The sequence below is a fragment of the Lithobates pipiens genome, unplaced genomic scaffold (genome assembly GCF_037356315.1).
Source record: "Lithobates pipiens isolate NorthernLeopardFrog02 unplaced genomic scaffold, aLitPip1_a1.2 Scaffold_10, whole genome shotgun sequence".
NCBI classification, from domain to species: domain Eukaryota; kingdom Metazoa; phylum Chordata; class Amphibia; order Anura; family Ranidae; genus Lithobates; species Lithobates pipiens.
Genome location: NW_027507686.1, coordinates 126,866,117 through 126,883,096, shown reverse-complemented (window position 1 = coordinate 126,883,096; position 16,980 = coordinate 126,866,117). Strand labels below are relative to the sequence as shown.

General features: G+C 42.3%; 1 protein-coding gene across 1 annotated transcript in view; it reads right to left on the bottom strand.

The window, feature by feature from the left end:
* Positions 1 to 16,980, bottom strand: part of SLC6A2 (solute carrier family 6 member 2) — a 698,054-nt gene that overhangs the window by 170,334 nt on the left and 510,740 nt on the right. Inside the window, exon 12 of the mRNA XM_077458093.1 lies at positions 7,940 to 8,040. Coding sequence (XP_077314219.1) covers positions 7,940 to 8,040 — 101 coding nt within the window. The remainder of the gene's footprint in view (positions 1 to 7,939; positions 8,041 to 16,980) is intronic.

Sequence of the window (16,980 nt, the reverse complement as noted above, 5' to 3'; positions counted from 1 at the left end):
CATTCATAAGACACACCATCATGAACCCATCGATCAGGGGATTTCAACTCAAAGAGAGAATTTTCAAAATCGCGGCTTACGCCGATGACTTATTGTTCTTTTTAACAGAACCCCACACTTCTATTCCCTCTCTTTTGAACGATTTTGCAAGATTTGGATATGTCTCCAACTTCAAAATAAACTACTCTAAATCGATGGCCATGAATGTGTCTCTTCCCGAGGCCTGACTGTCGGTGGCCAGAGCCGGTACCCCCTTTAAATGGACAGCCTCAGCTATTAAATACTTGGGAATTTGGCTGACCCCCAGACTTTCACTGACGTATGCGCAGAATTTTCCCCCCCTACTTAAAAGCGTTACACAGGACCTTCAGAGGTGGGGATCGGGCTACTTCTCATGGTTTGGCAGGGCGGCCATTTGTAAGATGGCTATACTGCCAAAAGTACTTTACTTGATCCGTACATTACCCATCAAGATACCCATGAGCTTTTTCAAATCGTTACACTCCCTTCAAACAAGTTTTATCTGGTCGCGCAAACCCCCCAGATTGAGAAAGTCTCTTCTGACCAAACCCAAAGAAAGGGGTGGCCTAGGTCTACCTGATTACAAACTTTATTATTATGCTGCGCATATTTCGCGTATCATAGATTGGCATTGTCACTCCCAGGTTAAAGATTGGGTTTTTTTGGAAGAGGAAGCAAGTACGATCACTCTCCAGTTCTCTCCCTGGATCCCACGGCTTAGATACCCCAGATCTATGCTATCCCACCCCACTATAGGCACTACTCTCAATATTTTTCATGTACTGGCCAAACAACCCGAATTCTCCACCCCTCTGAGCCCCTTAACCCCTATCCGAGATAATCCGGACTTTACGCCGGGTTTACAGAACCCGTTACTCAGACTACAGAGACCGAAAAGACCGATCTTAGCGTTGGACTGTTTCAATGGTAACCTGATGAAAGACTTCTCAGACCTCAAAGTTGACAATGATTTGCCTCGACTACCACTTTGGACATACTTTCAACTTAGGAGCTACTGCAATGATGCCACACGTAGACCACACTTAACGAGAGCAGTGACAGACCTAGAATCAGTTTGCCTGAAAGGTGAACCCACCCAAAAAAACACTACGCTTGCATATGCATGGTTGAGATCACTGGGTCCACGAGAGGATCACAGGCTCAGGGAGAAGTGGGCTCGGGCTCTAGGTACGCCGATTTCGGACGACCAATGGGACAGGGCCTGTATTTTATCACACAAATGCTCACTGAGCACGAAAATGCAAGAAACGTCCTACAAACTGTTGACCCATTGGTATGCCACTCCGGAGAGAATTCACAAATGGTTCCCACACTCATCAGATAGATGTTGGCGGTGTGAACAAGAGGAGGGTACTCTAATCCACATATGGTGGCAATGTGACCGGCTACAACAGTATTGGTCAGGGGTGAGGGAGCTGATTGGACGGATCACGGAGACCAGTCTAGGGTTGGATGCGGCATGCTGTTTGCTCCACATCACCAATACCTCCTTTAAGAAATACAAGAAGTCGCTCACCAGACATATGATAAATGCAGCCAATTCTCTAATCCCACTATACTGGAAATCCAAAACTACCCCTACTATAAGAGAATGGCTGCTTAAAATTGCGTTTATCTGTGAGATGGAAGATACGGCAGCCCAATCTGATGAGCGAGTGGATGGTTATCATAAGACCTGGTCTCCGTGGTTTGCCTTTAAATACTCCCAGTCCTTCGGGGACTACATGGGCCGAGACCTGACGGCCTGATGTGAGGTGGGGTCCTGACAATTAGTTCACTACTACTCTAATACCACACTAACATTGCTCCTGTTCGCTTACAGGAGCTTCGGGAACAAGGCGATTTTCTTCTTCCTTTCTTTCCTTTTCTCTTTACTCTCTATTTCTATCCTTGTATATCCCTATACTTGGTTTCTTCGATAAACTACTAGTTTCTCTCGATATGTCTTTTAGCTGTCCATTGAGAATGAAGGGTTCCTAAGGGAATCCGGGGTTGGATAATGAATTACCCTTCTAGGTCCGGTTGGGCCCGCAATGGAGGGACTTGATGTATTAGATGATACCCCAATAGCCGACTAAGAAATGTTGTTGACACAGTTTATATCTTGTTAAGCATTGTTTCGTTTATGCAGTGTCTTTTGCATACCCTTGTAATATGTGTCTTTATTTGCCAATAAACCTTTCTTGAATGCAAAAAAGAAAGGCCTGGATTATTTCCTAAGTGTACATAATATAACTGGGTACTAACATTTATAGGTAAAGTTGATTCAGAAAATCTGATTGCCTCTCGGGGGATCAGGAAGGATTTTTTTTCCCCTGCTTTAGCAAATTGGATCATGCTATGCTGGGATTTTTTGCCTTCCTCTGGATCAACTGTGGGTATAGACTTGGGTATATGGGATTGTATGATATTATTATTATTATTATTATTATTATTATTATTTTTGTGGTTGAACTAGATGGACTTGTGTCTTTTTTTCAACCTAACTATGTAACTTCTGCAGATGTTGTGTAGGTAAGGACCAAGACATTTGATCAGTGTTCACTGTCAGGACACTGGGTTTCTGAACGCCCAGTTGAACATCCGACTGGTATCCTTTGGTTCCTGTTGTGATGTTCAACTGGATTTTCTTTTGTTTCTTCTCTTTTTCCATTTCCATCTTAGCCGCTTCATTAGTCTCTTCAATGAGCACCTCATCTGGAATGGAGGGGTTTTCTAGGTACTGCCGTAACTGAAACTTGACGTAGTCACTCCTCAGCCCTGTAGCCACAGACCTCAGGAATTTCTTCTGGATCAGTTCAGTGTTCATTTGAGCCTTCTCCTTCTAAGACAGACAATGGGCGGTCTTTCAATTTGATGACTCTGAATAAGAAGTTTTGGGGAGTCTTTTGACTACTCTGTGCCATATTTATCAATTGATGATATAGTCCAGCAGCATCTTCCTCTTTGTAGTAGCTCTTCGGGAATTCTCCTGAGTTCTCAATTGCCACACTCGCTTCTGAGAGAGCGCCTTCCGCTTCACACCACTGAACCACAGTGATGGGGTCCATCCTGGAGTTCATGAGGGTGGGCTTGATTGGAGAGTAATAGAGATCCCAGACGAGCCCTCACATGTAGCACTTACCCCTGAAGGAGCTGCTGGTAACTGAATGGGCCTGTGCTTTGCTCTTCCACCCCCCACTGATTTGCCTCAATACGCTTGACACAGCTGTGTAAAGTGTTGGTGCGAAACCCAATAACAAACAAAAAAAAATTCAATAATAACAGTTTACATACATTGTACTTTTGTTGTTACCTGGGTTTCAGCTGCTCCACCTGCTAGGAGAATGAACAAGCCTCAAAACAATTGTACTTAAACCAAAATGTAATTTTACTGAAGCAGGTTTAAACAATAAGTATAAGAACTGTATTGACACACAAGTTTGACACAATGCTGAGATGAGAATTTGTAAATGGCTATACTCAAGGGTTACCTAAATGACCCCTGCAAGTGTGTCTCCAAGTGGGACTAATGCTCAGAGTGATAAGATATTGACACTGGGCACCTTCCCACTTCCAGCAGGAACGTGCAGACACTCGAAAACCTGCAATACACTATACAGTGTTAACAAAACAATACAACACAATGTAATTACTCAAGAGCTCCCCCTGTGGTGAAATGCAGTCCTTTGTATGTAGCAACAATACTGCAAGGCCTTACAGTAAATAATATAGTCTCTTGTCTTCTTTCTTCAGCTAGCCATTATACTGCAGTATTTGTATTCCATAGGGTTTGCAGATGGTAATGTAACGTAAAATAGTGAACGACAGTAACTTCAATTATGCAATGCACTTATAACCTCCTTTCTTCAGAATGCACTACGACCATCAGTCAGTCCCTAGTAAAGTTAGGCTTTGAGGCCTATCTGAGTACAGTATGATTGGAAAGAACTGTTCTGTGGGACTGCAGGTCTCAGCAGCACTATAATGACTAATCTGTAGTGTGTTAGGTGCTTTAAATAAGTTCTGGGCAACAGCCCTCTCACCACACCAGGCCCAGATAACTGGATGCCTCCACTTCGATGGTCTCAGCCCTGCTGCCAGCCAGCTCTGTCATGCTGCACCGCTCCACAAGATAACCGGGACCCTCGTTTGGTTCCGTCAGGCATTACGGATCCTCCCGTCAGATCACACGGCTGCTCCAGCACTGTAGTAAGAGTCTCTCTGGTGGTTGCAGTTTCATTCTGCCCCAAGCAGGCCACGGCTCCTCCAAATGCACACCCACAGATCCTTGCAGGCAGGCCATGTGTCCCAGTGAGAAGAGCCCGAAAAATAGCCACACTGGGCCTTTTATTTCCTACCAAGCATGCAGTTCAATCACCTGGGGTTCATGGGTACATAGGTGAGGGACTGTGGGTAAGTGAGTCCTTTCCCAGAATAATTAAGTCACTTCCTGCATAGGCTTTTATGTGGAAATAAAACAAGTCTTATTCACATTATATGCCACTAGGGGGAGTCAAATACCAATTTAGTAGCATCGCTTTACTATATAGCTTTACATGGCAAAAAAATCCATCGCTACATACATATGTAGCATTTACATGCAATAGAGAAATACTGCGATAACTGTAGTAACAACCTGTAATTTACATAAATCTATACAAAGTGCATCAATATACAATACTCAATATAGAAATAAAGTGAACTGTATTTAAAGTGCATTTGTGCCAAACTAATTCATGCATTTATCTGTGTCCATAAAATCGCAGCATAAAGTCCATTCATAACTACTCCATTCTTCTGGTGCTCATTACAGATGATATACCAGTAAAGTGCTCATGTTCACTCTTGTGCTTCCCTTTGGTGTATGTGCTCACCTTGCACCTAAGCTCAATCAAAACACACTTTTAAACCACCTCTAGGTTTATGGTCAGCATTTAGATCCTTGGATGGTCGCTTGCAGCAATATTCATTTGGAAAACAGAGGAAACTGGATAGTGTATTACCATTTTAAAAGTTTTATTCAAAATGACAATATTCCCTATATTAGGGTACTCACATTTAATAGGTGCTAAGAGTGCAATCCTCTGTATCAAGCCAAAAAAATATAAAGGCGCTGTGCTGATGTGTCCTCTCCCACTCTGAGATCACTCCACTGTCTCACAAACTGTCCTGTCCCCTCCCCAACATGTGTCGATACCGGGAAATTACGTATCTTCCCACGTAAACGGGTGACCCCACCCCCTCTGACGCCACGGGGAAACCATGGGAAAGTCCCTGTAGCATCAGAGAGGGCAGGGTCACCCAGGACATCACTGGGTGGCTCCACCCTCAGTTATATAAGACCCTTCATCAGCGAAGAAGCATCACATGGCAGGAGCCTCTCACAGAGGAGGATGGGTGGTGGATTTTTTTTCTTGTTCGGTCTGTCGGTGGAGCGATATAAGAAGATGAATGGAAATTGTAAGAAGTTTTTATTTTTCTAATACAGGACTTGTCCCCAAGCTGTGTCTTGTCGTTTTTAACATTTTGACACTTTTTTTGTGAAATATTAGGGGTACATCTCTACCCCATTACCATTTTCACCCAGGGGGGACCGGGATCTGGGGTTCTCCTTGTTAAAGGGGGCTTCCATATTCCTATAAGCCCCCCGCCCACAGACACCCACAACCACCGGGCAAGGGTTGGGGAAGCTACCTCAAAGCACTATCCCCATGTTGAGGGCATGTAGCCTGGTACGGTTCAGGAGGGGGGCGCATTCTTGCCCCCCTCTTTTCCTGTGGCCTGCCAGGTTGTGTGCTTGGATAAGGGTCTGATATGGATTTTGGGGGGTACCCCTACGCCATTTTTTTTACACTTTGGTGCAGGGTTCCCCTTAAAATCCATATCAGACCCTAAGGGCCTGGTATGGATTTTAGGGGGACCCCCACACAATTTTTTTGTTCCTTTTGGATTGGGGTTCCCCTTAGTATTCATACCAGACCCATAGGGCCTGGTAATGGACTTGGGGGAGTCCCATGCTCTTTTTTTTCAATTGCCGAGACCTGACAATTCATTACAGCCACGATTAGTTTTAAATGACAATTTTTCCTTTAGAAATGTAATTTTGCTGTGGTACTGTTCTAAACACGGGAAAAATGTGCCACTTTACAGGCATACTATAGACACCCCCAAGCATGATATTTAACTGCTTGCTGCCGACCCACCGCCAAATTACGGTGGGGTGGTGCAGCTCTTGTTCTGAGCCACCGCCATGTTGCTAGGACATTGTGCGACCCTGATCTGTGTAAAGAGCCGCGTCTGCGGCTCTTTACCCATGTGATCGGCTGTGTCCAATCACAGTTGGTCACATGTAAACACGGAGATGCCGGTAATCGCCTCTCCTCGCCTCACACTGACAGTGTGTGAGGTGAGAAGAGCCGATCAGCAACATCTTCTCACAGGGGGGCAGCTAGGGAAGTAATCAGGGCACTGATCATAAGTGCCCTGATTGCAATATTTAAATAAAGTGTAAAAATACCATGCCCACCAATGCCAGCATGCAGTGCCCACCAATATTAGTGATCAGAGCTCACCAGTGGCAGCAATCAGTGCCCACACTGTCTACAAGTGCCATGAATCAGTGCCTATTAGCCATGCCAGTCAGTGCTGGCAATTGGTGCTGCCCATCACTGCTGACCATCAATGACCATCAGTGTCACCCATCAGTGCCACCCATCAATGCCCATCTGTATTGCCTATACATGCCGCCTATCCCTGCCCACCAGTACCACCTATCAGTGCCCGCCACTGCCGCATATCAGTGCCCACCAGTGCCACTTATTAGTGCTCATCAGTGCCACCTAACAGTGTCCATCAATGCTACCCAACAGTGCCCATCAGTGCCATCTATCAGTGCCCATAAGTGTGGGATATTAGTGCCAGCCTATCAGTGCTCATCAGTGCTGCCTCATCAGCGCACATCAGTGAAGGCAAAAAATTACTTACCGTAGTTACAAAATTTACTGACAGAAAAAGGTAAAAAAATAGTAAAAAAAATAATAATTTTGGTCTTTTTTTTGTAAAAAATAAAAACCCAGCAGTGATTACATACCAGCAAAAGAAATCTCTATTTGTGTGAAGAAAATTATAAAAAATTTGTTTGGGTACAGTGTAGTATGACTGTGCAATTGTTATTCAAAGTGCGACAGTGCTGAAAGCTGAAAAATGGCTTGAGCAGGAAGGGGGTGTTCGTGCCTGGTAGGCAAGTGGTTAAATGAATATTTCATTTTTATTGTTTCACAAAAAAAAAATTGCATTGATATATGTCCCCTGGGAAAGGTTCCTGGTCCGCAAAAACTTTTTATGACAATAAATTACATATAAGTCTTTAAAATTATCACTTTTGATTATTCATGTTTGTGTCCCATAGACTTTAAGGGTGTTTGTGTGTTCTGCCAAATTTTTTGCCTGTTCGGTATGTTCTGGTAAAAACCGAACCGGGGGAGGTGTTCGGCTCATCCCTAATGACTGCATATCATTGCTTGTAGTCCCCATCAGAAGTCCCTCTGAAAGGATGACAATGCAGGAGCACAACTGGGAGATAAGACCAGAGTGGTGTCATCCTATGAAGGTGCCTAAGCAAGGATCCTCATGGCAGGATTCCCTAGTTATTATGTTAATGAGAGCTGAATATTTAAAAATGTTGAAAATTAGTGAAAATTACTTTGAAAAAACATTATAATGATAAAGTTTATTCAGTATGTGTCTTTACAGCTACATTAACCAATCCCATACCTCAACAATGTTTAACCCCTAAAACAAACCCTTAACTTCTCCCTTACACTAACATAGCATTTACCCATCTATTAACATTTAGCAACATCCAATAAGAACACTTTAACAAACCTTTAAATTGTGTTCAAGTAATTTTACTTACCAACAAGAAGGCAGGGCTAACAAATTTCCAGCAGAGTCTCCAGTATAGGCCAGGCCTAAAACCAAGCATCCTGTAAATGTCATCACTGAACCTATCCACACCTAAAAAGGAGCACAAATGTGTAAAAATGTATCCTCATGATCCAAAATGGATAACAACTAATTGTACTAATTAAATATATCACATACTGATTGTGCTTTCCATAAGGGCATTATTATTTATTTTTCTTAAAGGCCAAGATCACCTTTCTTTCTAAATTCCAGATCCCCTATATACCACTATACCATTAATGTTCCTCTGCTGCAGAAAATAAAACATTTTCTCAGACTTTTAAGACAGACTTTTAGGTCAGCCTCCAGTGTGTTCCATAATAAAATCCACTGTTACTTCATGTTTCTTACTGAAAAACCAGTACAAGGAAGTAGTTTATCATTTGACATCATTAGCATGCATGCTGCACCTGCCCTTCCAGGAGATTCCCCCCACCTCCGCACATGAGGGAATGTGAGTTCCTGCTATAAAGAAATGGAGCTTGACAGCTGAGTTTCATTGTCCATTCTCTCCTATGTACTTGTATAAAGATGGCCATACACTGTGCCAATGTATCTCAACTCCAGTCCTCAAGGTGATGCAGCAGGTCATATTTTCAGGCTTGCCATTATTTTGCACAGGTAATTTGATCAGTTTCACTGCCTTAGTAATTACCACAGCTATTTCATCTGAGAGAAATCCTGAAAACATGACCAGTTGGGGTGCCTTCAGAACTGGAGTTGAGAAACACTGCACTATGCAATATGATTGTACAATCTCTGTACAATTTCCTTTAGATGTACCAAAACTGTGGCATAAGATGACCCACCTGAACAATCTAAACACTTTGCATCAAATCAGACAATCCCTTGCACTACACAGCTGAAGGTAGATCTAAAGGAGATTGTAGATTTAAATTGTTATGTGTATGGTCACCTTAAGAGAAGAAGTAATAAAGTGAGTGGTGGCATAGTAACGAAGAAGGTGTGGTTCAGTGTGGTAGTACACACAATGGCAGGTACATGATACGAGATGATCTACCAAAAGTGATGGAAGCAAAAAGCATTTTTTTTAAATTCACAAAGAAAACGTGAAAAATTAAAGTTGATGTGGATGAGAGATAAGCACATTGGGATGGCTTGAGCAAAAAAAGACATAAGAAAAGGCTTCTATTTAATATGAAAAAGTGAAATTCTGCCTGAAGAGGTGAATTTACCTTTAAATCTATGCATCTTTTAATACAAGAAATTACCTTGCTATCTTGCTACATAGAAGACATTGAAGCTCTAGGAGGACTGAGATAATCTTTTAAAATCATCTGCTAGATTCCTGATCCTGTTATAAATATGACAGAAAATCATAGTGGGAGGACCATGCTACATACTTGCATGGTTCCTTGCTTCGGGAGATTTTATTTAGATCCAGAAAGGGGAGTAATGAAACATTTAGAATTAGATTATTATTCTGGTCTAAGCGCATCTATGTTGGAATCTTAAAATGTGTAGTATAGCAGGGAGTGACTGGCTGTGGAGCAAGATGGCTGCACAATCTCACAGCTCTGCTTTGCCGAAGGACGATTTTCTGCTTCTTTCTGGCTATGTGACATCCTCATTATGGCGCAGGAGCAGAGCTCTACACACAGGCACAGGGACCCGGCCAAGATCTGGAGGAATTGAATGGCCAAAATGATATAGATAGCATCACCTCTGAGCTTGCTATCTCAATGCAGCCTGCTTCAGATAGAGGTAATAGAGCAACTTCACCATAGCCCATTTCCCCAATAAAGTACCACTTTCTAAAAAGCAACACCAGTTGACATTATGCAAACTGAAGGGGACTACACTGGGCCTTTGGCTGCACTTCCTACCAGTGATAATCCAGCCTCAGCGTACTCATTGAAACTGATGTTATTATCACTACACAAGCAGCTAAGCTCATCTAATTTTCATTTACACTCCAGAATTGATCAGGTAGGGGAACATACTGACTATTTAGAGAGGCAAATGAGTGACCACACCACAGTTCACACCAAAATGGTGGATGCTTTTGATTAACATTCAGAGGCACTTCAACAGTTGCAGGCTGAAATCACTGATTTTGAGGATAGGTCTCGGAGGAATAAAATTAAGTTTAGGGGTATCCCAAAATTTATTAACATCAGTGACCTCACCTCTTATCTCCAACCATTACTCCTCCATCCCTTCCCGCACCTCACTCCTGTGGACATTATGAATACTATACACCACTTAACACATTATATAATTGCATGTGTATATAAGTAAAACAATCTAAACAAAAAATTATAAAAATAATAAAATTAAATGGTTTAAACTGATAATCGGGAAATAATTGCTGTTGGCTTCTTAATAATACAAAAAGTGTCAAACAAGAAATCAAAAAGTGTTCATAGATTCCAGGAGACGCTAAAACATTTATGATCTGTATTACAGTCCCAAAAATGTTAAGTTTATAACACATGCCCAATGGTTCACCAGATCAATAGTAGTGTTCCAATAGTGCAGAAAAAATGATGGTGTAGATAGCACACTCCAATCCCCCACCACAAGTGCTACACCACTCCCACTGTGAGTCACACTCACCAAATGCTTATGCCTCACATTTAAACGATTGTCAAAAATCGCTTTGATTACACCACTTCCTCTGATGATCCTTCTTAAGCACTTGCATTCACTATTATGCCATCCAGTGGCTCCTCAGATATTAGGCAGAAAAAAACTAATAGCGTGATACCGTAAAACCACTTAAAATGTATTAAATTGCAAGTAAACTACTCACAAACGAGGTGGGATCAAAAGCAAGTGTCATAGTAATTCCAAAGCAGCCCACCATGATTGTTCACTCTGTCCCCCGTTAGTGTGCCAGTACTTTGGCATCTCACCAGACTCCTCAACATGTCTGTGCTGTTGTATCACTTTCAGGATAGCGTGTGATGTCACTTACATTCACTGTGTGGTTGACTTCTTCAAAGAGCTAAGCCACATGACACAGAGACAGAACCTTATGAAGACCTCCTACTGAAAAAGTTAACCCTGTACACCCCAGCAGCAACACTCCAAAATGCCTCCCCCAGAGAGGTGAACCTTTTCTACATAAAGCATGCAGATATAAAAAAGCGAATGGAGGCATTTAAAATAAAGTGCGTACTTCATAAGACGTAAAAGATACACACTGTATACTGTAGCCCTCCATAATCATTAAAAATACTCCTCACTAAATAAAACTTGGAAAAAAATAAAATGTTATACAAAAATGTAATTGCATACAAAAAAAATGTATAAATAAAAAAATTAATGAAATAAAGAATAAATAGACACAGACAAATATATAAAATACAAAATACAGAAGCTACAAAAAATGCCTATTGAGGTGTAGCCCAGACCTTAAAATAATGAATTAATAAAGATGAAGTCAGTTTGTAGGAAAGATGACCTTCTATAGATACAATGAATATCGCCCCATAGGATATTGAGGTAAGCCGCTTTGCTATACAGTAGCTGGGTGTGTGATGACTTGATGGATGGTAACCACCTTCCCCAAAAGAAAAGAGATATTAAATACCTGATTACTTATATGGGACAGACGGACCTCTTACAGTAATTGTATTCTAGTCCCCCCCCCCCCTGTGTTACTGAGGGACTCCAAGATGGTGCAAATAGGGGATGGGTGGCCGTTATGTATTAGTGTGTTAGAGTGTTGGGGGTTCCTAATTGAGAGTGGTTATATGTGGTGGGCAGGGCCATCTTTAATTTTGATTGGGCCCTGGGCAAACATTTTCTTGCCCCCCCCCCCCCCCCCTTCATTCTGAGACATACATACAAATAGCAGGTAGACTCAAAATCAGTTTACTGCATCAGATCATGCAGTGATTGAAATTTTTGCCAGAGGTTACAGCCTATCCTTATTGCTCACTGGCTGGTTGCTAGAGGTTACAATACAAAATTTATGCTTGCCAATTGGTTGCTAGAGGTTAAAGCAGATCACTACTGTTCGCTGATTGGTTGCTACAGGTTAATGTACATCATTACCTCTCACTGAGCAGTGGAGCAATCCTAAATAATTGAGCAAGTAAAGGGGCACATTAATACACATACTACAGGAGAGTGTCAGAGAGTGCAGACATACTCAGACATACTGCAGGAGACAATCAGAGACTGCGGACATAATGCAGGAGATGACCAGACACTGCGGACATACTGCAGGAGATTACCAGAGACTGCGGACATACTGCAGGAGATTACCAGAGACTGCGGACATACTGCAGGAGATTACCAGAGACTGGGCATACTGCAGGAGATTACCAGAGACTGCGGACATACTGCAGGAGACAATCAGAGACTGCGGATATACTGCAGGAGACAATCAGAGACTGCGGACATACTACAGAAGACAATCAGAGACTGCGGACATTATACAGGAGATGGTCAGAGAACTTTCAGCAATGCACAGCTTTACAGTTGAATAACACAGCTGAGAGTTTAAGTAGTCGGGCATTTTATGGGTGTAAGGACATACCTGGCCAGCCAAACTCACTACATACATTTAGAGGTGTGTGGACGGGGCTTCCATTCTCTGCTCTCACTACAACAGCTGGGAGCTCCACTGATGCTTTGTAGGGGGGCCCCGTTAACCGTGAATTGGGGTCCCGATGAAGGTTTTTCAGAGAGCACAGAGAACACGGGAGGCTGTTGCTAGCCATCTGAGAGGGGACATGGCCGGGAGCACCGTTAAAAATTGGTATAAGTTCTGTGTAGATGACTATCCTTGGCCAACCAAGAGGGGCACTATAATGCCTTTCTTTATTTTATACAGAACTGGTGAATGTCATATGGTCTCTTGGTGGCTCTGTTGTATGCAGTGAAACCTCCCTCCTGCTTGGTGGGTCCACCTGTTAGACAATCTTGGTGATTTGTGTAAGTTATTAACCACTTCAGCCCCGGACAATTTGCCCTCTTAATGACCAGGCCATTTTTTGCGATATGGCACTGCGTTGCTTTAACTGACAATTGCACAGTCATTCAACGCTGTACCCAAACAAAATTGACATAATTTTTTCCCCAAAAATAGAGCTTTCTTTTGGGGGTATTTGATCACCTCTGCGGTTTTTATTTTGTGTGCTATAAACAAAAAAATAATGACAATTTTGAAAAAAAAAAAACACTTTTTACTTTTTGCTATGATAAATATCTAAAAAAAATAAAAAAATGTTTTCCTCAGTGACCAGGTGCGGAGCTGATCTGTGTCTTATCTTTTCTGATGTGGGTCAGCTGGCACCTGTTGTTCCACTAGCTTGTGTTCAGCTCTGATGCACTCTGCAGCTATGGGTGTTCCGGCTCCACCTGTTGCTTAATTATATCATTCCTTCCTGCTACTTCCTGTCTAGCCCCCCCATGATCTTCTCTATTTAAATTCCTTCCAGATCAGCTTCTGGTTGCTTGAGCAATGCTTGTTTCTGTGCCCCCTTCATGTAACCTGCTTTAACCTGACCTCTCGTGAACTGATCTCTTGTGTACCGACTTGTCCTGATTACGTTGTCTGCAGCCCACTCTGACCTTGGCTCGCTATCTGGCTCTCCTTTGCTTCATCCATCCATCCTTGTCTGGCTGTGTCTTCTGGTACTCCCTTAGTGAGCAGGGTGAACCCAGGGGTCATGACCTGGGGTCAGCACACAGCTAAGCCCAAACCCTCATGAGGGGGTCCCTGGCAGAATACTGGCTGGCCCTTAGACTCCACACCCTGGGGGATTCCATGTCACCTGCTCGCCTGTGGACTCACTGTTGTAGTACCGTGACAACCAATATTGTATTGTAGCCATGTGCCAAGGGTAACTCAACAAAATAAAATCCACTGAAATGTCAGTCCAGGGCCTGGAATGAACAGGCAAAGGCAAAAGAAGACATTGAGGGAAATTGTGGCTGTCTTTAGCATGAATACAAACAGAAACGTAAGATGTCACATCTTTTAATAAGGAAGGCCACCAGAAGGTTCTTCAAATCAGTTTGTTTTATGTACCCCTCCATGACCCCCTGTGGGAGTGTCATTGCAATATTGTAGTACTTCAGTGACTGCAGCAAGAGGAACATAAACTTTTCCTTTGTACTAGGGATGGACCCAGGCTTTGAGTCGCGCGTAAGTTCGACCCGAACATCGAGTGTTCGCCCGTTTGTCGAATTCCAAACATTATTGGGCGTTCAGGAAAACCTGACCTGCATGCTTCGGCCAATCACAGCGTGCTCTGCTATGAAAGCCATGATTTGCCAAAGTCAGGGTGCCAGACCCTTATCTGCTGACCCCTCAAACTATACCAAGCCACTTGCCCTTTTCCCCATGTCAATGGGGACAATAGCCTCATTCCCACAACCCTTGCTGGCCACCCCCATTTGAATAACTTGCATATAAGCCTTTAAAATGAGCACTTTTTATTTTTCATGTTCGTGTCCGATAGACTTTAATAGGGTTCGCATGTTCGCACAAATTTTTTGCCTGTTTGCATTTTCTGGTGCGTTCTGAACCGGGGGGTGTTCGGACTATCCCTACTTTGTACAAAGTCCATTTTGATAGTTGATTGGGTTTTTTTTGGAAGGTTTATCATTTACATTAGTGTGAGATCTTCTAGTATCCCATAGTGATGGCGTAGTTGTTTTGGTTTAGTATAGTAGAAGGTCCAGGATCTGGAGAAGATGCGTCAGTTTCAATACAAGAAAAAGGAAATCAGCCTTACCATTTTGAGAACCAGGACAGTAAGTTATCAACTGGTAGAATCATCTGAAGAAAAGAGCCCATCAGGCTTGACATGGTTTTAATCTTTTAGCTGTCTGTAAGTATTCAAGATTGTGATGGTCTGTATAAAACAGTGATGAATGTGCAAGTGCCCTCTAGCAGATGTCTCCATCCTTTTAATGAAAGTTTGATTGCTAATAATTCTCTTTCCCCCACATCATAATTTCTAGCAGAGTAAAGTAAAAAAAAAAAAAAGGCCACTGGATGTAGGAGTTCTTTTTCATCAGATCTCTGTGGTAGTTCAGCACCTGCATCTGTATCTGAAGCATTTACTTCAACATGGTATGGTTTGTTGGTCAAAGGCAATATTAGAAAAGGAACGCAAGTAAATAACGCTTTGAACTCATCAAAAGTTTGTTGGGCTTGTTGAGTTAATTGAAATTTCACTTTTTGTCTTTGTGACAGCTGTAATTGGCTGAACAACCTTTGAAAAAATATGTATGAATCTTCTATAGAAGTTACAAAGGCAAATAAAACATTGTACCCCTTTTTTGTTTATAGGTACTGGCCAAGATAATATAGCGAATCTTGGAGATTTCTATCTCTATGCAACCAGGTGAAATAATGTACCCCAGGAAATCTACAGTTTTCGCGTTGAAACCGCATTATTCTAGTTTTGCATACAAATGATGAGTCCTTAGGTAATTCTTTATTGGTTGTAGGCACTGATAAAGCTTTAGGTAATGTGTCAATAAAAAAGCCACATGCTCCAGAATCAATCATTGCATTAGGATTCACAGGCTTTTTATTCCACTGTAAAGAGAGGGAGATGATTACATGAGAGGGCAATATAGCAATTGTTGTGAGGCGGAGGATATATTAGTTTGCTTACCTCCCCTAGACTTGGCTTAGCTTTACATTCCTTCACTTGATGTCCTGGCTTTCCACAATAAAAGCGTCGTTTTTTAGATCTTTGATGAGATTTCTCTACATCAGATAGATGTCCTTGGGCTATTCCAATCTGCATTGGTTCATCTGTGAGAGCTTCGGTTGATATGTCAGAATTGCAAGGGGCAGGTAAGATATTACGCCTCTGAGGAATAATGTATTGGCTTGTTCTTGTCCTCTCTTCTATGTGAATATTCATACAGTACATGCATGGCTTGTATGAAGGAACACCAGGAATTCAATATGGGCTACGTATGGTATATATAATAATTAATGGGCCCAGGTCTGAGGTTCACCAGTCAATAAAGAGATCACAGTCTGTATCCTGACAAAATCTGTTGCATAGTTACAGGTTTGTAGAGAAAACAGGATCTGGCATGAGGTACAGTAATACATCTTCCATAAGATGAGTGATCTCCATTGAATTTATCAGGTAATGCAACTTTGAGTTCAGGAGCAGCAGCAGCACCTCTTTTGGGAATCTGAATACATCACAGGTGACTCTGGCACAGGAACAGGTGGAGGTGTATTAACCAGTTTGTCCAATCTTGCTTGATTGGCTTGTAAGTTTGCTTGAATAATTTGTAGGTCTTCTACAGACTGTGTCAGCATGGTTATCTGTTGAGTCAATGTCACTAATTCTTTAGAAAACCCCACGGACTCCATACTGACTCAGTTGTTATGCAGTGTTTAGATATGGGGAGCCCAATAGCAGGGGCATACACCTTGGATAAGGATACTCAAGAGATGAATTCAGCACAGTTTCCAAAAATGTGATACAAGAAGAGTCCATAATCAAAGTTAAACATAGAATAAGGTCAGGGCAGGCAGCAAAGGATCAATAAACGTAGCAAAGGTCAGGTAACATAATCACACAGCTAGCAACAGGTAAACACTGTGCACAGCTCTAAAACAACTGAGTACTCTCTCTCTCTCTGGAACCTTTCAGGTTTATAGTGGTCAAACAGGAAATGACCTCAGGAAGTGTGGTGACAGTGATGCAATCACTGCCTATAAAAGGAAGCATTTCAGTACTGCCATTTTGATATGAGGATGCCATCAGACATGTGCTAGAGGCCTCACCATCCTCGCAGAGAACTGTCAAAGGACAAAGGCCACCAACAAGAGTGCCAAGGACTGACATTCTATGAGTGTGAGGACCCCTGCGGTTTTTACAGGTAGGTTGCAGATTGCGATACAACCATTCACCTTAATGAAACTGATAAATCCAGATCTCCTTTGCCTTTTGAACTTAGGCAGACAAAACATCCACCAGGGATCCTTTTCATTTTGCCTGTTTCGACTATCTTTTCTACACTTTAGTT